This window comes from Mobula hypostoma, chromosome 10 (genome assembly GCF_963921235.1).
Source record: "Mobula hypostoma chromosome 10, sMobHyp1.1, whole genome shotgun sequence".
Taxonomy (NCBI): Eukaryota; Metazoa; Chordata; class Chondrichthyes; order Myliobatiformes; family Myliobatidae; genus Mobula; species Mobula hypostoma.
Window position 1 is genome coordinate 50,633,459 of NC_086106.1, and position 25,562 is coordinate 50,659,020.

At 42.4% G+C, this 25,562-nt stretch overlaps 1 protein-coding gene across 1 annotated transcript in view; it reads right to left on the reverse strand.

Moving 5' to 3' along the window:
* Window positions 1–25,562, reverse strand: part of LOC134352894 (sodium- and chloride-dependent neutral and basic amino acid transporter B(0+)-like) — a 73,438-nt gene that overhangs the window by 15,619 nt on the left and 32,257 nt on the right. Inside the window, exons 10-11 of the mRNA XM_063060476.1 lie at window positions 9,812–9,930; window positions 6,359–6,458 (exon numbers count right to left, since the gene is read on the reverse strand). Of these exons, the coding sequence (XP_062916546.1) occupies window positions 6,359–6,458; window positions 9,812–9,930 (219 nt within the window). The remainder of the gene's footprint in view (window positions 1–6,358; window positions 6,459–9,811; window positions 9,931–25,562) is intronic.

Here is a 25,562-nt window from a genome sequence, read left to right on the forward strand (position 1 = left end):
GAGATCATGGTTGATCTGTTCGTAAACTCAGCTCCATCTACCTGCCTTTTCCCCATAACCCTTAATTCCCTTACTATGTAAAAACCTATCTAACTGTATCTTAAATATACTTAGTGAAGAAGCCTCAACTGCTTCCCTGGGCAGAGAATTCCACAGATTCACCACTCTCTGGGAAAAACAGTTTCTCCTCATCTCCATCCTAAATCTTCTCCCCTGAATCTTGAGGCAATGTCCCCTAGTTCTAGTCTCACCTACCAATGGAAACAACTTTCCTACTTCTATCTTATCTATCCCTTTCAAAATTTTGTATTGATTGTGTGGATAGTCAGAGGCTTTTTCCTAGGGCTGAAATGGCTCACATGAGAGGGCACAGTTTTAAGGTGCTTGGAAGTAAGTACAGAGGGGATGTCAGGGGTAAATTTTTTTACATACAGAGTGGTGAGTGCATAGAATGGTCTGCTGGTGACAGCAGTAGAGGAGGATACAATAGGGTCTTTTAAGAGACTCCTGGGTAGGTACATGGGGCTTCGAAAAACAGAGGGCTGTGGGCAACCCTAGTAATTTCCAAAGTAAGTACATGCTTGGCACTGCATTGTGGGCTGAAGGACCTGTATTGTGCAGTAGGTTTTCTATGTTCTATTACTTACTACAGGTAAGTACGGGCCTAGAGACATCAAATGCTCCTTATACATTAACCCTTTCATTCATTGGGACATTCTCATGAACCTCCTCTGGAACCTCTCCAATGCCAGCACATCTTTTCTTGGATAAGGGGCCCCAGACTGTTCACAATACTCCAAATGCAGTCTGACTAATCCCTTAATCTCAGCATTACATCCTTGCTTTTGTATTCTATTCCTCTTGAAATGTGTGCTAATATTGCACTTGACTTTTACCACCTCCTCAGCCTGCTAGTTAACCTTCAGGGAATCCTGCATGATGGCTTCCTAGTCCCTTTGCATCTCTGATCTTTGAATTCTCTTTCCATTTAGAAAATAGTCTACACCTTTATTCATTTGCCAAAGTGCATGACCATGCACTTCCCTACACTATATTCCATCCGCTACCTTTTTGCCCATTCCCCCAATCTGTCTAGGTCTATCTGCAGATACTCTGCTTCCTCAACACTGTCCGCCCCTCCAACTATCTTCATATCATTCACAAACTTGGCCACAAAGTCATCAATTCCTTCAACGAAATAATTAACATATAACATGAAAAGAAACAGTCCCAATACGGACCACTGCAGCACCCCAGTAGTCACCAGCACCCAACCAGAAAAGGCCCCCCTTATTCTCATTCTTTGCCTCCCGCCAGTCAGCTGATCTTCTATCCATGCCAGTATCTTTCCTGTAATATCATGGGCTCTTGTGTCGTTAAGCAGCCTCATGCCTGGCAACTTGCCAAAGGCCTTGTGAAAATCCAAGTAAATAATATCCACTGACTCGTCTTTGTCTATCCTGCCTGTTATGTCCTTCAAAATTCCAAGAGATTTGTCAGGCAAGATTTCCCCTTTAGAAAACCATGTATATTTTATCATGTGCCCCTAAGTACTCTGAAACTTCACTCTCAGTAATAGACTCTGACATCTTCCCAACCACTGAAATCAGGCTAACTGATGTATAATTTCTTTTCTTCTGCCTCCCTCCCTTCTTAAAGAATGGAATGACAATTGCAATTTTCTAGTCTTCTGGAATCCTGCCAGAATCTAGTGATTCTTGAAAGATCATTACCAATACCTCCACAATCTCATCAGCTACGTTTTTCAGAACCTTGCGATGTTGTGAATTTGGTCCAGGTGACATGTCTACCTTCAGATTTTTCACCTTCCTCTTAGTAATAACAACGATACTCATTTATGCTCCCTGACACTCTTGCCTTACTACCATTCTGCCAGTGTCTTCCACAGTGAAGATTGATTAAAAATACTTATTTAGTTCATTCACCATCTCTTTGCTCTTCGTTACCACCTCTCCAGAGTCATTTTCCAGCATCCAACATCCACTCTTGTCTCTCTTTTACTGTTGATATATCTGAAAAATCTTTTTGTCCCCTCTTTTATATTATTAGATCGCTTACCTTCATATTTCATCTTTTCTTTTTAGTTGCCTTTATAGTTTACTTTTTTGTTGGCTTTTTAGTTGTCTTTTGTTGGTTTTTAAAAAAGTTTCCAAATTCTCTATCTTCCATTATAAGTTTTGCTATATTATATGGCCTCTCTTCAATTTTTAGCCTGTCTTCAGCTTCCATTGTCACACACGGTTGCCTCATCCTCCCTTTAGAATACACCTTCCAAATTTCCCTCAGAGACATTAACCATTGCTGTCCTGCTATCATCCTTGCTAATGTCCCCTTCCAATTAACATCTGTCAGCTCCTCTCTCATGCCTATATAATTTCCTTTGCTCCACTGAAATAGCGGTACATCTGATTTAGCTTCTCCTTCTCAAACTGCATTCTATCATATTATGATCACTGCCTCCTAAGGGTTCCTTTACTGTAAACTCCCTAATCAAATCTGGATCATTACATAACATCCAATCCAGAATTGCCATTCCCCTGGTTGGCTAAACCTCAAGTCACTCTGAAAAGCCATCTCATAGGCATTCTACAAATTCCCTCTCTTGGGATACAGCACCAACCAGATTTTCCCATTCTATCTGCATATTGAAATCCCCCATGATTTTCGCAACATTACTCCTTTTACATGCCTTTTCTATTTCCACTTGTAATTTGTAGCCCACATTTTGGCTACTGTTGAGGCCAGTATATAACTCCAATCAGGGTCTTTTTAATCCCTGTAGTTTTTTAACGCTACCCACAAGGATTCTACAGCTTCTGAACGTATGTCATCTCTTCCCAAGGATTTGATCAAATTTTCTACCAATACAGCCACCCCACCCCTCTGCCTACCTGTTACACTTTAACTCATCCCACTGACTTCAATTTTTCCCTATCATCTGCCTGTCCTTCCTTGTAGTGTCACGACTCACTGTATCTAGTTGTATACCAACTGGCCCATCCTCAGTCCTATCACTCTGGTTCCCAGCCCCCTGTCAAAGTAGTTTAAAAGGACAGATTACACCTGAACCCAAGGGGGACCAATATCCTTGTGAACTGCTCCTCAACTGCTCCAGCAGTTCGCAAGGATATTGGTCCCCTTGGGATCAGGTGTAATCTGTCCTTTTTAGGTCACACCTTTCCCAGAAGAGATCCCAAAGACCCGAAAATCTGAAATCCTGCTCCCTGCACCAATTCTTCAGCCACAAATTCATCTGCTAAATAATCCTATTCTTATCCTCATTGGCACTTGGCACGGACAGCAATCCAGCGATTACTATCCCAGAGGCCTTGTTTTTCAGCTTTCTGCCTAACTCCCTATATTCTCTCTTTAGGACCTCCAGCCTGTTCCTACCTACTGTTCGTCATTGGTACCAGTATGTTCCACGTCTTCCAGCTGTTCACCCTGCCTTTACAGAACCTGGTCCGAGATACCCCTGACCCTGGCTCCTGTTAAATAAATACAACTCTATTGTATTTCTTTTTTTTGTTCTGTAAATACCCGCAAGAAAGTGAATCTCAAGGTAGTATATGGTAATATAATAGTACTTTGGTAATAAACTTACTTTGAAATTCTTGAGGTTTGGAGATCATCCTAGGAAAAGCTTAATTTCAGATTTGAAAGTTGAAGAAAAGCAGGAAATATTGGCAATGCTCAGAAGATGGGGCAGTGTTTATGGACTGAGAAACAGTGAACAGAATTGTTGGTTCTCTTCTGTTCTCCACAGATGTTGCCCGATGTGCTGAATGCCTTAGTTTTTCTGCAACAATTTGCTTTTCCATTAACCCATTGGATCTGCTCTTAAAAGGACAGAATCCGTGTATCCAAAGAGAGAAGGATGTGAGTACTTTGTCTTAACAGCAGATGAATTCCACTAACATCTTGAAAATAAATGTAACAGCTGCTATTCTCTTTTATATGTGATTAGAGAGACAAACCGACATCGGACTGTGCCAGAAGGAAATAATTGTCAAACGGCTGGAGGGCCAAGCCAAATCGGTGGAGGGAAAAGGATGGTGGATATTTTGTGTTGGCATGCAGCATTGGGTCTGAGACTGTACATTGATGATAGAGAGGTATGGGGTGAGGTGGGGGCTACTAGGTTGGAACTAAGGTTGGGTGTGATGGATGGGCAGATGGAAGAAGATGTGGGAAAAGAGAGGGGAGAGAAATTGGTGATTAATAGGAGGAAACAGTTTAGAAAAATAAAATTGGGCAGTGGAGCCAGGTGAGTGGAATGACAGAGACAGAAGCTAGAAGTGAATAAGTGAAAGTCAGTAAGGGATAAACAGATTGGGGAGAGGATAGGAAAGTAGGCTGAGAGAAAACGAACACAGGTGGATACGTATGTGGGTCGTGGGTGGATGAAACCAGGATGGGGATTGCAAGAATCCAGGTAACAGGAGCAGGGAGGAATGGAAAAGAAGAGAGCGAAAACCTTGGTGACATGTAAGGAGTTGGAAAGCAACACAGTGGTGTGGGCTATCTGAAACTGGAAAATTTAATGTTCACAATATTGGATGATAGGCTACCCAAGCAGAATATGTGGTGTTGCTGTCCTACTTGTGATTAGCCTCACCATGGCAGTCAAGATGCCTGAGGACAGACAGGTCGGTGTGGGAAATGCAAGGGGATTTGAATGTACATGCAGCCAGAAGGTCAAGATGGCTGTTGCAGGCAGGGAGCAGGGGCTGGGCAGAGAAGATGCTTTAGTCCATGCTTGATCCCGCTGATGGAGAGGAGTGCACCAAATACAGTGGACAAGGTTGGAAGAGCCCTGAACTGTAGGGTCATTCAGGTGGCTCTCATGGTCGCATGGGAAAGTACCAGCGTTAGAGCGGGGTTGATGGGGAGGGATATTCATACTAGACAGTCACAGGCTGAGTGGGCCCTGCAGAAATCAGAATGGGCAGGGGGTGTGGAGAAAAGATATATCTTGTGATGCGATCCTGTTGCAACCAGAGGAAGTGGTACATACTAGTACGCTAATGGAGGGCAGTGGGGTGAATATTATAGGGCAGAGGTCTAAGGTGAGAAGGGAAATATTTAAAGGGGATTTGAGGGCTGTTGTTCACTCGGATAGTGGTGGGTATATGAAGTGAGCTGCCAGATGAGGTGGTAAAAGCAGGTACAATAAAAAAACATTTTAAAGAAATTGGACGGGTTCATAGATGGGAAAGATTTGGAGGGATTTTGGTCAAATGGGATTAGCTTTGACAAGGATTTTAGAAACATAGAAACATAGAAAACCTACAGCACAGTACAGGCCCTTCGGCCCACAAAGTTGTGCTGAACATGTCCCTACCTTAGAAATCACTAGGGTTACACATAGCCCTCTATTTTTCTAAGCTCCATGTACCTATCCAAAAGTCTCTTAAAAAACCCTATCACATCCGCCTCCATCACCATTGCTGGCAGCCCATTCCACGCACTCACCACTCTCTGCGTAAAAGAACTCACCTCTGACATTTCCTCTGTACCCACTCCCAAGCACCTTAAACCTGTGCCCTCTTGTGGCAGCCATTTCAGCCCTGGGGAAAAGCCTCTGACAATCCACACGATCAATGCCTCTCATCATCTTATACACCTCTATCAGGTGTATAAGGCATTTATGAGTTGGGCCAAAGAACCTATATCTATACTATATAACTATGTATCTATGAAAGAAGTGAACCAAGGAAGCTCTACTTCTGTTCTATCTGGGGGGAACAAGTGCATGCATCTGGGATAGAGAGAAATACAAGAAGGGCTCCATTAACTATGGTAGTGGGAGAGCCGTGTTTCCTGCAAAAGGGGGACACTTTAGAAGTCTTGGAACAGAAAGCCCCTTCTTGAGAACTGATGCAGCAGAGACAAAGAAGCTAAAAGAAGATGTAGTCAATGTATAATTAAGAGTCAGAGGATTTATGGTAGGTAAGGATGGATGATTTGTCTCCTGAGCTGGAAACAGAGAGATCCACAACAGGGGGAGAAGTATCAGAAATGGTCCAAGTGAATCTGTGGACAGGGTGAAGGGAAGTGGCACTTATCATGTATCCAAATAGTATTAGAATGTTTGTGAAAACTTTGCCTCCAGTGTCCTGTTAGAACATGGCTTATGGTAACATTTGAGAGCTATATCTCATTTATGAATGCAAAATATTCTCCCACATTGGCCTTCATTCAAGGTGAAGGACTGTTTAAATGGCATCATCATTACCATTTTTCTTAATTCTTCTGAGGAGGCAAAGATTGACACAAATGGCTTTGAAAATTTAGCAATATAATTTTGTTTCTACTTTTTCCCCATTCTACTTACCATAGATCCAGCTTACACCAACAAGTTCCACCACAGCTGCTACAAGAATTCCCCATCCACCACAGAAATGATCCAGGAGATTGATCCAATAAATCCCAGCCTGAACAGAAATTAAGTATTAAAACAAACTTCTAGGATGAGAAAATTACAATGCACCAATAATTAAAATAAGAAATAAATATCTAATTAAATAATTTAATAATTAAAATTGCTTTCATTGTTTCTGCTTCCCAAGTACAGCCCGGTCATTAAACGTGTGAAACCCACTATGAAGACTATTAAGATCTGGCTGGAAGGTGCTGACTCTGCTCTTCAGCACCAACTCCAGCACATAGACTGGAGTGCATTCGCTGCCACCACAGACTCTTAGATTAACATTGATTTATATACCAACTCTGTCCTTCAGCACATCAGTGTAGATAGAGTGACATCACAAAAACAAATAAAAGTTTTCCCCAATCAGAAACCATGGATGAACAGGGAAGTTCACCTCCTGCTCAAAGCCAAAGATTCAGCCTTCAGGTCTGGAGACTGGGAGGCTTACAGCTCAGCCAGGGCCAACCTGAGGAGGGGAATCTCTCAGGCTAATCATATCTACAAACAGAGAATCGAGGAGCATTTCAACTCCTCAGACCCCAGGCACATGTGACATGGCATACAGGTCATTACAGACTTCAAACCACCTAGTACTGTGCCCCCTTCCAGCTCTGCTTCCCTCTCTGATGAGCTCAATTACTTCTACGCTCGTTTTGACCGAGAGAACAAGGAGGTCACCCTCAAAGCGGATCTCCCACCTGGTGAACTGCCTCTCTGACTTTCCACCTCCGATGTTTATGCCAGCCTGAGCAGGGTGAATGTACAGAAGGCAGCTGGTCCGGATGGAATACCTGGCCGTGTGCTCAGAGTCTGTGCAGGGCAGCTGAACGGGGTCTTCACGGACATTTTCAAACTGCACAGGCAGTTGTCCCCAAAGCTTCAAGATTGCCACCATCGTGCCAGTGCCGAAGCATTCCACTGCCACGGGCCTGAATGATTTCCACCCAGTGGCATTCACCTCCATCATTACAAAGAGAGACTGGTCCTATCACATCTGAAATCCTGTCTGCCCACTACCCTGGACCCCCATCAATTTGCCTATCACACCAACAGGTCAACAGAGGACACCATCTCCATGGCACTTCACTCTGCCCTGACCCACCTGGACAGCCCCAACTCTTACGTCAGAATGCTGTTCATTGACTTTCGTTCGGCATTCAGTACTGTGATCCCCTCTAAGCTGACCACCAAACTTCACCAGCTTGGTATCAGCTCATCCCTCTGCAATTGGACCTTGGACTTTCTGACTAACAGACCCCAATCAGTTAAGTTAGACAACCTCTCCTCCTCCACTCTCAACCTGAACACCAGCGTGCCTCAAGGCTGTGTGCTGAGTCCTCTTCTGTACTCCCTTTTACCTATGACTGCGTTCCTGTGCATGGTTCTAACTCCATAATCAAGTTCGCAGACGATAACATGGTGGTTGGCCTGATTAGAGGGGATGACGAGACGGCCTACAGGGACGTGGTCCAGCACCTGGCCGCGTGCAGCAACCTGGCCCTTAACACCCAGAAGACCAGGGAGATCATTGTGGACAACAGGAATTCTGCAGATCTTGGAAATTCAAGCAACACACGTCAAAGTTGCTAGTGAACGCAACAGGCCAGACGAAGGGTCTCGGCCCGAAATGTCGACTGTACCTCTTCCTAGAGATGCTGCCTGGCCTGCTGCGTTCACCAGCAACTTTGATGTGTGTTGCAGATCATTGTGGACTTCAGGCATGCTAGGAGCCACACTCACATCCCCATCTACATCAACAGAGCTGTAGTGGAGCGTGTATCAAGCTTCAAATTCCTTGGTGTCCACATGTCCGAGGATCTCACCTGGTCCCTGAACTCTTCCATTCTGATCAAAAAGACGCAACAGCACCTTTATTTCCTGCGAGCATCAAGAAAACTCTCCTCTGTCCCAGGATACTGACGGACTTTTACCGCTGTACCATTGAGAGCATACGCACCAACTGCATCTCAGTGTGGTATGGCAATTGTCCCGTATCAGACCGCAAAGCACTCCAGCGTGTGGTGAAAACTGCCCAGCGGATTATCAGCACCCAATTGCCCACCATTGAGAACATCTACCATAAACACTGCCTGGGCAGGATGAAAAGCATTATCAGGGATGCATCTCACCCTAACCATGGACTTTTTACTCTCCTCCCATCCAGTAGGCGCTACAGGAGCCTCCGCTCCCGCACCAGCAGGCACAGGAAGAACTTCTTGCCTGAGGCTGTGACACTGCTGAACCTCTCATCACAGCGCTAAGCAGTATTACACCCATAGTGGACTGTCTCAGTACTTTTATATTTGTGTGTTGTAGCACCTACTTTTCATTTGCAGTTATTTTGTAAATAACATTACTGTATTCTTTGCATTTCTGGTTAGATGCTAATTGCATTTCATTGGCTTTGTATCTGTACTCGGCACAATGACAATAAAATTGAATCTAATCTAATATCTTTCTCAGCTAGAAAACAACCAGTACACTGTTTATTCTTTATTATAACCACCACTGGCACCATATTTGCTTCCAATTTTAAGTCCAATTTTTTTTTATCATTTCTCTCATATTATATTAGGAATAAAGCATATGATCTCTCATATTCCCAACAGTGTGTAATGTATTTCCTCTGCAAAATATAATATTTAATCAGTGCTGCAGTGGTGCTCAATTTTTTGTTGATGTTTGAAACCACAGAATTCTGTTAAGAATGTTTCTGAGTCAGGATCATCAATGATCTTCCTTAAACAACAGGAAAGTATTTAAAATGATTGTCCTGTTTAAAATGTAAACCATGTACTTTTTATTCACTTTGATAACCTAGATGTTTTGGCTGTTTAAAATTAGTCAGCATCTCTCCAGAAAAATAGGGGATCCTTTTTAAATGTCTAATTTTGCAAAACCTCTGTCTTGATGGCTGTATAACCAGCACCAGATGTGGCAAAATTTGTACTCTAGGTAACTGGTCAAGTTGTATTATTTATTTTATTGCTGCATTTCAATTTATTTAGAGTCCCTTGTTTACTTCAATCTGCTTCTCGATATTTGACTGGGCATTTCATGGCCTGAGTCTGGCAGGCACATCAGCGCCTGGTCCTCATCAAGCAATGTAAATACTCTGCAATAGCCCTTTCCATCTACTTTCTGGCACCTGCTCCCTTACTCTGTCATGGATCTGGTCTCAGCTTCAGATGTGAATAACTTCTTTTGGGTGCTCTGCATCGTGGAAAAGGAAGTATTGTGATAGTTCATTAGTAGCAATCGATGCGTCTAAACTTTGCCATGGTGGACAAGTAACTGAAATGATCATTGGCATGCAAGCAATAATTTCTATGACAGTAATTTGAGAAGGGTACCTACCTGTGTTACACATAAGAGGCCAAGGAAAAAGAACATCAAACAAAGGCCTATTGTCATTATAAGACGTTTTGATTGTAGTTGCTTGGGGAACTTGTCTATCATGGTTGTCAGAATAGTTTCTAGAGAAAGAAAATGTTCAGAGTCTAGTAATTATTAAATAATTTTCATGGCCACAGTGAAATCAATAATGACAATTAATTAAAGCCATATATTTCAGCGTAAATTCTGTTATTAAGTTATTAGTCTACCTGTGAGCCATTAGAGGGACGAATTCAAGACTTTTAAACATTTATCTATGGGAAGTCACCTCTAAAGTGATGATAAGGGAAGGCCATGGGTGCTGTAAGTAGTCCCAGTGATACAGCTCCTATCACTGGTGCTGTCTGTCAAGTTTACATGGTTTTTTTGTTTCTGAGCAGTTTTCCCTTGGGTAGTCCAGTTTCTTCCCATATGCCAAAGACCTGCTTGTTGGGTTGATTGGATTCAATAAATTTTCCTCAGTGTAGGTGGGTGGTAGGAGAATCAGGGATGTATTATTAATAAGCATCTGTGAGAGACTAGGCTGCAGGGAAATAAGTGGGATAATGGGTTTGATGACATTATTTTTGGACTTAAAAGCTTGCATGATCTTTTTTCATGGCATAAAGAACAAAACATTCTGTAGAATAGAACATTACAGTACAGACAGACCCTTCAGTCCAACATGCTGTTCAAACCTTTAAACCTACTCTACCCCTTTCCATTTTGCAATCATCCATGTGCCTAGCAGAGTTTCTTAAAAGCCCCTAACGTATCTGCTTCTATCTACTAGAGGGCATTCCACGCACCCACCATTCTCTGTGGAAAGGGATTAGAGTCCAATTTTCCAGGTAGAGACAAAAATACAAGTTTATGGTTCCGTGTTCCTATGCTCCGTACCAATTCTGGTATCTGTCCCCCACTTTTCCTTCGCTACATCGACGACTGCATTGGCGCTGCTTCCTGCACGCATGCAGAGCTCGTTGACTTTATTAACTTTGCCTCCAACTTTCACCCTGCCCTCAAGTTTACCTGGTCCATTTCCGACACCTCCCTCCCCTTTCTAGATCTTTCTGTCTCTGTCTCTGGAGACAGCTTATCCACTGATGTCTACTATAAGCCTACTGACTCTCACAGCTACCTGGACTACTCCTCTTCTCACCCTGTCTCTTGCAAAAACGTCATCCCCTTCTCGCAATTCCTCCGTCTCCGCCGCATCTGCTCTCAGGATGAGGCTTTTCATTCTAGGACGAGGGAGATGTCTTCCTTTTTTAAAGAAAGGGGCTTCCCTTCCTCCACTATCAACTCTGCTCTTAAATGCATCTCCTCCATTTCATGTACATCTGCTCTCACTCCATCCTCCTGCCACCCCACTAGGAATAGGGTTCCCCTGGTCCTCACCTACCACCCCACCAGCCTCCGGGTCCAACATATTATTCTTCGTAACTTCCGCCACCTCCAACGGGATCCCACCACTAAACACATCTTTCCCTCCCCCACCTCTCTGCATTCCGCAGGGATCGCTCCCTACGAGACTTCCTTGTCCATTCGTAACCCCCATCCCTCCCCACTGATTTCCCTCCTGGCACTTATCCGTGTAAGCGGAACAAGTGCTACACATGCCCTTACACTTCCTCCCTTACCACCATTCAGGGCCCCAAACAGTCCTTCCAGGTGAGGCAACACTTCACCTGTGAGTCGGCTGGGGTGATATACTGCGTCCGGTGCTCCCGATGTGGCCTTTTATATATTGGCGAGACCCGACGCAGACTGGGAGACCGCTTTGCTGAACACCTACACTCTGTCCGCCAGAGAAAGCAGGATCTCCCAGTGGCCACACATTTTAATTCCACATCCCATTCCCATTCTGACATGTCTATCCACAGCCTCCTCTACTGTAAAGATGAAGCCACACTCAGGTTGGAGGAACAACACCTTATATTCCGTCTGGGTAGCCTCCAACCTGATGGCATGAACATCGACTTCTCTAACTTCCGCTAATGCCCCACCTCCCCCTCGTACCCCATCTGTTACTTATTTTTATACACACATTTTTTCTCTCACTCTCTTTTTTCTCCCTCTGTCCCTCTGAATATACCCCTTGCCCATCCTCTGGGTCCCCCCCCCCGTCTTTCTTCCTGCACCTCCTGTCCCATGATCCTCTCGTATCCCCTTTTGCCTATCACCTGTCCAGCTCTTGGCTCTATCCCTCCCCCTTCTGTCTTCGCCTATCATTTTGGATCTCCCCCTCCCCCTCCAACTTTCAAATCTCTTACTCACTCTTCCTTCAGTTAGTCCTGACGAAGGGTCTCGGCCTGAAACGTCGACTGCACCTCTTCCTACAGATGCTGCCTGGCCTGCTGCATTCACCAGCAACTTTTATGTGTGTTACAAGTTTATGGTGATATTCTGCAAATCAATATACTTGTACCCCTACATAATTTCAAATTCTGTTTCTAGTTCTTATGCCTTTAGAAAGTACACCAACTTTTACAGAATCAAGACCATACAGAAACAGAATTTGGCAATTGTGCCCATCGAATCTGCTCCACCATTTGATCACGGCTGATCCATTTCCCTCTCAACCCCGTTCCTCTGTCATCTCCCCGTAACCTTTCATGCCCTGAGTAATCAAGGACCATTCAACTGATGCCTTAAATACACCCAAAGACTTAGCCTGCACAGCCACCTTTGGCAATGAATTCCATGGAATCACCCCCCTCTGGCTAAAGCAATTCCTCTATTCCCTGTTCTAAGTGGACGTCCCCCTATTCTGAGGATATGCTCTCGGGTCCCAGACTCTCCCACTAAAGGAAATATCCTCTCCACATCCACTCTACGTAAGCCTTTCTACATTTGATAGGTTTCAATGAGCTACCCTTCATTCTTCCAAATTTCAGCGAGAGTACAGACACAGAGCCATCCTACATTCCTCATTTGATAAGCCTTTCATCCCTGGAATCATTTTCAGGAACTTCCTTTGAATCCTCTTCCATGTTAGCACATCCCTTCTTAGTTAAGGGACCCACAATACTCAACATACTCCAAGTGAGGCCTCACCAGTGCTTTATAAAGCCTCAATATTATATTCTTGTTTTTAAGTTCTAATCCCCTCAAAATGAATGCTAACATTGCATTTGCTTTCCTCACTGCTGACTCAACCTGTAACTTAATCTTTAGAGAATCCTACACAAGATCTCCCAAGTCCCTTGCACCTCCGATTTTTGAATTCTACCCCTGTTTAGAAAATGGTGTATGCTTATATTCCTTCTACCAAAGTGTATGGCCATACACTTCAGACATTATATTCCATCTGCCGCTTCTTTGCCCATGAATACAGCCAAACAAACAGTATCAGTCCAGGGCCAAGGTGCAAAACACACTACCAACAGCCACACACAGCACAAGGCACATACAGCACATATAAGATAGATATCGGTAAAATATGGTCACACAAAAATATACGGTCCAAGACGCTGAGTCTATGCATGTTGCAGCAGTCTGCAGTTGAACACAATATGGCTTGCCTTCTGCCGAGTGAACACTGGCAGGCAGTACCGACTCCAGCTTGGATGCCGTGCAACACCACCCAAGGATCTCTGGTGGAGTGCACCGACTCCAACGCCTCTCTCCTGGGTGGCTGTAAACAGGCAACACGGTTGCTTGAGGCCTTGTTCTTGTTAGGACTGAGGCCACGCAGCTCCCCCGCCGTCCGCCAATAAATCAATGAATCGAACTTACAGCAGTTCACATTAACAATGTCCAACAGGGTCTTGCATTCATGAGAAAAGCGACTAACATGATCACTCATTGTTGGACTGCACACATTGCCTTCACACACCGATGCCCTTCTGATGCAGATCACAGTGTGATCCACATCAAGTCCAGCTCCTTCAGTTTCTCCACCAACAAGCACCTCAGTGATGGGGGAGACTTGCAGTACTTCAAGTTCTTAATGATCAGCAGGGTCTTGTGATTGCAAAAAATATGTTTCAAAAAACAATAACACCTTTGTTTGGCCTCGTAAAAACTGCTGTGACTGAGTGCATCACTATCTTACTAGAAAACCTAAGCAGGGGAACTCAGCAAGAGTCAGCGTGTTGAAGGAAGGACTCCATCATCCAAATCATTGACATATAAGAAAGAAACGTAAGAAGAAACGGTCCCAACAGAGACCCCTGCGGAACACCACTAGTCACTGGCAGAAAGGGCTCCTTTTATTCCCACTGTTTGCCTCCTGCAAATCAGCTAATGCTCTGTCCATGCAGGTATATTTCCTGTAATTCCATGGGCTCTTATCTTGCTGCTTAGATAAGATGTACCTTGTCAAAGGCCTTCTGAAAATCCAAGTAGAAAACATCGATTGATTTGTCTTTGTCTATCCCATTTGTTATTTCCTCAAAGAGTTCCAACAGATTTGCCAGGCAAGATTTTCTCTTAAGGAAACCATGCTGACTTGGCCCATTTTATCATGCACTCCAAAACCTCATCCTTAAGAATCAACTCCAAAATGTTCCCAACCAGTGGCCTATAATTTCCTTTATTTTGCCACCCTCCCTTCTTGTAGAGTGGAGTGGCATTTGCAATTTTCCAGTCCTCTGGAACCGTGCCAGAATTTAATGATTACTAATGCCTCCTCAATCTGTTCAGCTACCACTCTGTGAACCCTGGGGTATAGTCCATCTGGTCCAGGTGACTTACCTAACTTCTGACCCTTCAGGTTCCCAAGCACATCTGCCCCCGACACTCTGAAACTTCCTACATATTGTTAATATCTTCCATAATGAAGACTGATGCAAAATACTTATTCAGTTTGTCCACCATTTCCTCTTCCTCTTTAATACTTGTTCAGCATCATTTTTCAGTGATCCAATATCTACTCTAACTTCTCATTTGCTCTTTATATATCTGAAGAAACTTCTTGTATCTTCTTTTATATTATTGTCTAGCTTACCTTCATATTTCATCCTTTTCTCCGTATGGCTTTTTAGTTGGTTTCTTTTGGTTTTTAAAAGCTTCCTAATCCTCTAACCTCCCACTAATTTTAGCTATATTATATGCTCTCTCTTTTTCTTTCATGTTGGCTTTGACTTCCCTTGTGGTCCACAGTTGCATCATCCTCCTTTTAGAATACTTCTGCTTTGGGATGTATCTGTTTTGCACCTTCCGAATTGCTCCCAGAAACTCCAACTACTGCCGCTGTGGCACCATCCCTACTGCTGTCCCCTTCCAATCAACATTGGCCATTATGCTTTTACTCCACTGCAATACTGATACATCTGACTTTAGCTTCTCCCTCACAAATCGCATGGTGAATTCTATCATCTATGAGTACTGTGTCCTAGGGGTTCCTTTACCTTAAGCTCGCTAATCAAATCTGGTTCATTACACAACACCCAATTCTGAATAGCTGATCCCTTAGTAGCCTCCACTGCAACCTGCTCTAAAATGCTATCTTGTATGCATTCTCTTTTTTGGGATCTAAAATCAGCACGAACCTGATTGTCACAATCTACCTGGGTATTGAAATTCCCCGGTGGCAATCATAATATTGCTCTTTTGACATGTATTTTCTATCTCCTGTTGTAATATGTAGCCTACATCCTGCCTTGTATATAACTTCCATCAGGGTGTTTTTATCCATGCAGTTTCTTAACTCTATCTGCAAGGATTCTACATCTTCTCATCCTATATCACCTGTTTCTCTGAGTATTTGATTTTATTTTTTTACCAACAGAGCCACACCATCCCCTCTGCCTACCTGGCTATCTTTTCAATACAATATATATCCTTGGATGTTAAGTACGCAACTATAATCTTCTTTCAGCCACAGCTCAGTGATGCCCACAATGTCATACCTGCCAATTTCTAACTGTAGGACAAAATCATCTACCTTATTCCATATACTGAGTGCATTCAAATATAACACCTTCATTCATGTAATCCTCCCCCGTAACACTGCAAATCATCGCTCTGACTGCAATTTTGCCTTATCATCTGCCTGTCCTTCCTGACAGTCTCCCTATACACTGCCTCTGCTTGGATAGCAACTGCCCCATTCTCAGCCCTATCACTCAGTTTTCCATCCCTATGCCAAATTAGTTTAACGCCTCCCCAACAGTTGCAGTAAACCTGTCTGTAAGGATACTGGACCCTCTTGGGTTCAGGTGTAACCCGTCCCTTTTTTATAAGTTGTGACTTCCCCGTAAGAGATCCCAATGATCCAGAAATCTGAGTCCCTGCCCCCTGCCTGCACCAGGCCCTCAGCCATGCATTCATCTGCCAAAACATCCTATTCTTACCCTCAATGGTGCGTGCCACAGGCAGTAATCCAGACATTACTACCCTTGAGGTCCTGCTTTTTAGCTCTCTACCTTGCTCCCTAAATTCTCTTTTTAGGACCTTCTCCCTTTTCCTACCCATGTCATTGGTGCCAATTTGCACCAAGATGCCTGGGGGCTCACCCTCTCCCTTCACATACCATAGACCCAATCTGAGATGTCCCTGACCCTGGTACCTGTGAGGCAACATATCATCTGGGTGTCTCTCTCACACCCACAGAATCGTGTGTCTACTCCTCTAAGTAGGGATCTCTGATCACTACTGCAGAGTTCTGCTCCCTCCCCTTCCCTTTTGAAATGAAGGTGGAATTTTATTGCCACAGTCTCGCCTGGCTATTTCATTGATTAGATTCCCTTAGATTAATTACTAACCACTGAACATTTAAGACTTTGCTTCCTGAATACAGGTGTATCTTATGGATTTTGGGCTGCTGATCATGAAAATCACCATGACAATTCCCTATCATGCACCATTTTTTTTTGCAATCGGCTATATTCCTAATTTCAATTCATAATTCAAGTCGATTGAAATATTGCCCACAATGTAAGCTGATAAGTTTTCTATCTTGACCAGACATGCCTGGGAATGCTCAGGCAGGGGGGATGCTACACAGCAGGACAGGTTTTAGAAGAGCTATAAAAACATCACACACACACCATTCTATGCGTGGTGCTTACATGTATATCGGATTGCTATCATGTAGACGCACATGCTCTATGCACATAGCATATTGTGTGTACTCATTATAATAAAGTTATTGTATTTTCAGGAGTATTTGTGATAGCAAAGTGGCTCATCAATGATTCAACAGATGCGATACTTCCTGTTATATTTGTGGCGAGTATACACTTAAATCACAAAGACAGAGCATTAATCCTCTTAAGAGCTCTACTTTGGGTGTCAAATTGGTGACCAAGACAAAACCTGGGCTCCTCACATTTGTTGAACAACATACGCTGTCAATCTTCGAGCTGGCTCAGAGGTACTTGGAAGTCAATGCCGTTCACTATCCTGATGATATGGTGAGAGTGGAAGGATCATGTGACAGGTTGCAACTCCTGTCTGACCAGTGTGTTTGGTTTCTCTCCTAAAAACAAGAATCTATTGAATACCTCAATCTCCCTTCAGCCATGAGATCTGCACCTCATGACAATAGTCTTCCAGTATCGAAGGCAGCATAGACATGGAGTCCAGAGGAGCAGACGAAGATGTCATGATGCATGAGCCAGGAATGGATAATTACACTGATATTGATACAGACTTTGAACACTTAATGTCAAGTGCGCTTCGTCTGATAACTCAGTCTGAGTTCAATGACCTGATCAAAGACTTGGGTTTGTCAAAGGTAAAAACAGAATTACTGGGTTCAAGACTGCAAGGATGGAATCTGCTGTCACCAGCACAAAAACTCCATAAGCAGTTGATTCCAAAGCAGAAAAATGTGGCACATAAGCCACTTGTAGATCAAACAATGATATTTTTGCCTCCTCTTCATATAAAACTGGGGCTTATGAAAACTTTTGTGAAATAATAAATAAGAAAGGTGAAGCATTTTGATATTTGAGACAGATGTTCCCCAGAATAACTGATGGCAAGATAAATGAAGGTATTTTTGTTGGTCCATTAATCAAACAGTCCATCAATAACAGCTAATTTGAAAACCTTCTACTGGGGCCAGAGAAAATTACATGGATGGCATTCAAGAACATGGTTGAAAATTTTCTTGGCAACTACAGAGAACCAAACTACCTGCAGCTGTTTGACAACATGCTTCAAGCATACAAAATCATGAAGTGCAACATGTCACTAAAGATTCATTCTCTGTATTCCCACTTAGACTTCTTCCCTGCAAATCAGTGACATTTCATGGTGAAAGGTTTCACCAGGATATTGTGGCCAAGGAGAAACAGTATCAGGGCAACTGGAATCCATCGTTGCTGGCTGATTACAATGAAGAAGCTTCAGACACTGAGTACAAATGAAAATCAACAGCAAGACATTTTTAAAAACAAGAGAAAATCTGCAGACGCTGGAAATCTGAGCAACACACACAAAATGCTGGAGGAACTCAGCAGGCCAGGCAACATCTGTGGAAAAGAGTACAGTCGCCAGTCCTACTGAAGGGTGTCGGCCCGAAACGTCGACAGTAACCGTTTCTAGAGATGCTGCCTGACCTGCTGAGTTCCTCCAGCGTTTTGTGTGTGTTGCAAAATATTTTTAGCTTAGTTGAACTATGGCAACAAAGTGTTTAATTGTTATGCAATTAAACACATTATATACAATAGAAGTTAATTTCTTGTTTTTCCAAACTCCTACATGATACAAGTGCTCTGAAAATATATTTGAATTCAGCCTCAAGTGGTATATCATAACCATAGAAAATTTCTGAGGAAGCAACACTTCCTCAACTTTCTAAACACTTTCTAGTGTAATTCGAAACTAATTACTATATATCTGGACCCCTAAAGATAAGATGTTGTGAGTTGCAGTAAATTACAGAGGAATGAATCCCCAGTTAAGCTATGCCTAGAATTTTGTGTTTCTTCCCTTAACCAGGGAATGAGAATGTCCAAATTCATTGGGCTAAAAAATAAACCTTTTTGTACATCTTGAATTTTGTTTGCGAGGTGAGATTGCAGAGTTAAAAGGAACTATATGGGATATGTAATTTTATTTATTGACACAGATTTCTTGAGGTGAAGGGACCAACAAAACTAAAAACCTCCCTCCACAGGAGTGAGTGGCTGGGTGGGAGGGTGTAATGGGGCTTGCTTTGCTACTGTCTTGTTTCTTGATGCATCCTGTGTTGCTCTGCTAAGCTTTGTGGGCATGCTGTGTTCACTCTGGAATGTGTGGTGACATTGCTCCCTCCCCCCCAGCACATCCTCTGTCGCACTGGGTTTTAACACAAAAGGCACATTTCACTGCACATTGCGATGTACACATGGTAAATAAACATGAATTTTGAGGCTGTTTGAGCAGGTGCTTTGTTTTTCTCAGACAATTGACTTTTGCAACCAAACTGCTGGTAACTGACCGTGGTGATCTTCAACAGTACGTTAGATGTTTACGTTCGGAAATTAATGATCATAGTAGAGGGATGGTCGGTTTGTGAGAAATAATCAGTGGCTCGGGCAAACTGAGAAGATGGCAAAGAAAAACATACATTTTATCTCATTGTTAGTGACTATTCTAATAGCTAGTACATTTATAACTCCGAAATTGTCTGATTGGCAGAGCTCTGGGGCAGGGGTAAGGACATGTCACTAACTGATTTCCTCTTACTTGGAATGAATGAATTTGAAAAGTCAAAACGTCTTATTCCATGCTGCAACTGTTTTGTGATTTATGGTTCTGTGTCTATCCTAGGACTCCGAATGCAGCAACAAAGAGAGAGAAGTGAGGAGGTATATCTTGCCATTTTGTTTCTTCCGTAATGACTGTCCTCTCTGATTGAATTCCTTCTCCTTCAGCTTTTTATCTCTTACACTTAACTCCTCCTATCCTCTTACTTCATTCCCTCTCCCCCACCTACCCACTTTTCTCACCTGCCCTCACGTCACCTGCCAGCTTGTACTCTTTCCCCTCTCTCAGCTTATTTTGCTTTTTGTCCTCTTCTTTTCCAGTTCTGATGAAGGGTCTTGACCTGACACATTGGCTGTTTATCCCCCTCCATTAATGGTGTCTGATCTGCTGAATTTCTCTCATATTTTGAGCTTGTTGCTCAAGATATCCAGCATCTGCAGAATCTCTTGTGTTCATTCTTAGTGGGCCAGAATCTGTTTTATTGTAAGCCCCTCCACAGGGATGGTCTGTGGTGTTAGAGACTTGAGGTTGTATGGTTATATATTATATGGTTATATGAAGCATTGTATGCTATAGAACTAGTTTTTTACATGTAAGGCTTTTCCATCATGTACTTCAACTTTGTGGTGCTTGCAAAAGTCGAGATGTTTGAGGATAGGTTATGTGTGTGTGCGATTGAGGTAAGAGAGTAGGCAGGTAGGATTAGGTATCAGAAGTGATTCTGTATTCAGTTAGTAAACAATCGGGCAAAGGGATTGGATAAGCACTACTGGAAGTTTAGAGTGCAACTTGTAAATCAGCGAGTTGTTTGTTATGTCTCCCCTCTCGTGAAATAGAGACATCTCTTTTTCCCTTATTAGGGAGAGAGTGCTAGAGAGAGCCTGTGGTATGTCGAATACTGGGTGAACGAGTAGTCTTTGGGGTACTGCAAGTCTGTGTCTTTATTAATGCTTTGCTGCACGCTTGAGTGCTTGGTGGAGGGCGCCGACGCTTTCTTTTGCTGGTGGGGAGGGGGGATTGTTGCTTTGCTGCTGCTTATGCGTGGGAGGGGAAGCTGGGGGGTTTTGGGGCTCTATCACTTAACTGTCATTCATTCTTTGGGGCATTCCTCTTTTTTTGTGGATGGTTGCGAAGTAAAAGAATTTTGGGATGTATATTGTATACACTTTTGTGACGTTAAATTTACCTTTGAAACTTTTGAAGAACACTAAGACCCCTTATCTGAGGATCGGTAGTCAAGGTAAGAATTGTGGTGGGGAGAGGGTGAAAGTGAAATGCTGAGAGTAATAATAGCCAGTAGTGGTTGATTATTAGATTGAGAGATGAGGTTAGTCATGTAGTTTGGATTCTAGGATGATGTTTGTGAGTTGGGTTGATTGAGGTCATTATGGGGTGGTTTAGGGGACTTGAGAGCAGGCTATGTAAGTAATTAGTTTAATGGGCACTTACCTGTGATGGGTTCTAAGTGCAGGGTCTACTCACTGAGACTTTCTCACATAGGTTCTCTTTAAGTCTGTCTGAAGCAAGTCTCACCACATTGTAAGTTCTGCTTTTGCATGGATGGCCCAGAGGTAGTGACGAAAAATTATCAATAAATTCCCAGAAGTGATGAGCAGATATGTGATACATACAGTTGAAGTCAGAACTTTACATACACCTTAGCCAAATACATTTAAACTCAGTTTTTCACAATTCCTGACATTTAATCCTAGAAAACATTCCCTGTCTTAAGTCAGTTAGGATAACTATTTTAAGAATGTGAAATGTCAGAATAATAGTAGAGAGAATGATTTATTTCAGCTTTTATTTCTTTCATCACTTTCCCAGTAGGTCAGAAGTTTACATACACTTGTTAGTATTTGGTTTTTAGATTGTTTAACTTGGGTCAAACGTTTTGGATAGCCTTCCACAAGTTTCTCACAGTAAGTTGCTGGAATTTTGTTCCATTCCTCCAGACAGAACTGGTGTAACTGAGTCAGGTTTGTAAGCCTCCTTGCTCGCACACGCTTTTTCAGTTCTGCCCACAAATTTTCCATCAGATTGAGGTCAGGGCTTTGAGATGGCCACTCCAGTACCTTGACTTTGTTGTCCTTAAGCAATTTTGCCACAACTTTGGAGGTATGCTTGGGGTCATTGTCCATTTGGAAGACTCATTTGCGACCGAGCTTTAACTTCCTGGCTGATGTCTTGAGGTGTTGCCTCAATATATCCTCATAATTTTCCTTCCTCATGATGCCATCAATTTTGTAAAGTGCACCAGTCCCTCCTGCAGCAAAGCACCCCCACAACATGATGCTACCACCCCCATGCTTCACGGTTGGGATGGTGTTCTTCAGCTTGCAAGCCTCACCCTTTTTCCTCCAAACATAATGATGGTCATTGTGGCCAAACAGTTCAATTTTTGTTTCATAAGACCAGAGGACATTTCTCCAAAAAGTAGGATCTTTGTCCCCATGTGCACTTGCAAACTGTAATCTGGCTTTTTTTATGGTGGTTTTGGAGCAGTGGTTTCTTCCTTGCTGAGCAGCCTTTCAGGTTATGTGGATATAGGACTTGTTTTACTGTGGATATAGATACTTGTCTACCTGTTTCCTCCAGCATCTTCACAAGGTCCTTTGCTGTTGTTCTGGGATTGATTTACACTTTTCGCGTCAAAGTACGTTCATCTCTAGGAGACAGAATGCGTCTCCTTCCTGAGCGGTATGACGGCTGCGTGGTGCCATGGTGTTTATACTTGCGTACTATTGTTTGTACAGATGAACGTGGTACCTTCAGGCATTTGGAAATTGCTCCCAAGGATGAACCAGACTTGACATCATTTTCTGACCTCAATCTGATAGAAAATTTGTGGGCAGAACTGAAAAAGCGTGTGCGAGCAGGGAGGCTTACAAACCTGACTCAGTTACACCAGTTCTGTCTGAAGGAATGGAACAAAATTCCAGCAACTTACTGTGAGAAGCTTGTGGAAGGCTATCCAAAACGTTTGACCCAAGTTAAACAATTTAAAGGCAATGCTACCAAATACTAACAAAGTGTATGTAAACTTCTGACCCACTTGGAAAGTGATGAAAGAAATAAAAGCTGAAATAAATCATTCTCTCTACTATTATTCTGACATTTCATAGAAAACATAGAAAATAGGTGCAGGAGTAGGCCATTCGGCCCTTCAAGCCTGCACCGCCGTTTATTATGATCACGGCTGATCATCCAACTCACATCCTTAAATTAAAGTAGTGATCCTAAATGACCTAAGACAGGGAATGTTTGATAGGATTAAATGTCAGGAATTGTGAAAAACTGAGTTTAAATGTGTTTGATTAAGGTGTATGTAAACTTCTGACTTCAACTGTATGTGATGACAAGGAACTTATGGACAGTAGAACATATTAAATTTACAGCTTTTAGTTATGTTTTGTTTATGAAAGTTTAAACACACATCACACACAAATGTGGAATGTTTTACCCAATGCAAAAACCCTATTGCAGAGGAAATGTCAGGGTCTTATTTATAGCATTGTGGTATTTTATCTATTTGTTGTTGTAAATAATGATTTAAATAATTGAGCTATCTTCATTGAGATTGATGAGTTTAAAATAACTAGTAATGGTGTACAAAACGATAAAAAGAAAACTATGAATGGTCACTTATGATTCTTGGTGAATTACTAACAAGAGGACATGAGCAAGATAATTCCTAAAATTTATTTTGTTGTGATGGTTAATTGCCATGGGTGTTGGTTTGGTTCTGTTATGAATACAATGGGACCACAGGTAATGTGAAATTCATACCGATTGCCATTAGCACCTGTGTGGTTTGCTTGTGTATAGTTACTTACATACAACGTACAAAAGGCAACATTACACCAGAATGTGTGTAGAGGAAACTCGGCAGGGTGTTGGGAGAGTTGGAGCATTTTGGTGCAATGCAGAGCCTGGATTGGCTGTGTTTATTTTCCTTGGAACAGAGGAGAACGGCAAGAAAATTGACCAGAGGTATGGAAACTAATGAGGGCATATTAGGTCTGTTATTATGTAACAAATGCAAGCAATACGCCTGTATAAACAAATGTAAGACCAAAAAGGATCATTAAACCACCTCAGAGACTGATTGAAAGTTGTGAGTTAAGAAGAGACTGGCTGCAGAATGTAGATACTTTGTTGGAAAGCATTATTGTTCCTTGCAGGTTTATGAGGATATAGCATTGTGTTTGTTTTCTTTCAAGGGGGATGATGGTTATTATGTGTGTACATAATAAAGAACTCCAGTTCCCAGTGGGCAACGTGGGCGGTTCACCTGGAACTGGAAGTTTTGATGATGACCTGGTTGCATGTGGGCAGTGTTGAGCTGCAGCAGTTCAGAATAAAATGTTCAGGCAGCTTCCTATGCCAAGTCTGTCTTTAATAAGAACAAACAGAGCAGTAGGAAACATAGATGGAAAGTAGGAAACATTTCACACAGGAGAGGTTGCCGAATGAGCAACACCTGCACAAGAAGGCAAAATGCATAGAACCACTCTGCTGCACTCAAACTGCTAGAGGAGGCCATTGACACTCTTAACCAATACTTTTGCTTTATATATCCCTCTGAAGAATTTTCATAGAACTCATTAACATCAGTCCGAAGATTTGTGGTGGTTCAGAGCTTCAAGTCAAGGGAACTACACAGTTGCAGCCTCATGTTACCTTATGAACACATTTCTTGGAGTCTTTTTAACCATTTGATGATTCAGGTTATTGCTTTTGCTCCCTCCACCACCCTCAATAAAGTTCCAATGGAAAGACTGTAAATTTTGGCAACTGATTTATCTCTTGTTCATGGCATATGCCTTCTAGCAAATCCAAAATGACTACCATTTCCCAATGATGCAGCAATCCTCCTCTTCTTTAAGAGATACAAAGCATTGTATGCTAAGTTGGACTGGTGCTAGCAATTCATAAAATTTGATTACCTGTATTTGGTAATATACAAACAATAGCGCCTTGCAGGATGCAGAAGTAAGTCTAGCACATTGGACTGAAAGAATCTACAGAACAGTTGTGGATTGATTTGAAAAGCTACAAGGTCCAAGAAATAAGATTGAGCTGATTATCAGTGATCACATTAAGATTTATTTATCACATGTACATCAAAAGATTAAAGAAACAAGAATGGCAATGTTCTTCAAAGTTGCTGGTGAACGCAGCAGGCCAAGCAGCATCTATAGGAAGAGGTGCAGTACCTGCTGCGTTCACCAGCAACTTTGATGTATGTTGCTTGAATTTCCAGCATCTGCAGAATTCCTGTTGTTGGCAATGTTCTGATGAGTTAACATGATTTTTCCTTTCTATGCTGTGAATGGAATGCTTTTCAATTGGGACTTTGCAATTAAATTTTATCATTAAGTTTTAAGGATAGAAAATCATAAATGAGATATTAATTGTCAAACATCACAAATGACTCAGGAGTCACCAATGTCTCTGAAAGAATTAGATATAACGTTTGATTGTGAAAATAGGTACAGGCAAGACTCAATACCTATTTCTAGTAAGCTGTGGACTTCAGTATCTTACCAAGTGGATAACTAACACATACAGTGGCATGCAAAAGTTTGGGCACCCCTGGTCAAAATTTCTGTTACTGTGAACAGCTAAGCGAATAAAAGATGAACTGATCTCCAAAAAGCAAAAAGTTAAAGATGACACATTTCTTTAATATTTTAAACAAATTTACTTTTTTATTTCCATCTTTTACAGTTTCAAAATAACAAAAAAGGAAAAGGCCCGAAGCAAAAACTTGGGCACCCTGCATGGTCAGTACTTAGTAACACCCCCTCTGGCAAGTATCACAGCTTGTGGACGCTTTCCATAGCCAGCTAATTCTTGTTTGGGGGATTTTCGCCCATTCTTCCTTGCAAAAGGCTTCTAGTTCTGTGAGATTCTTGGGCCGTCTTGCATGCACTGCTCTTTTGAGGTCTATCCACAGATTTTCGATGATGTTTAGGTCGGGGGACTGTGAGGGCCATGGCAAAACCTTCAGCTTGCGCCTCTTGAGGTAGTTCATTGTGGATTTTGAGGTGTTTAGGATCAATATCCTGTTGTAGAAGCC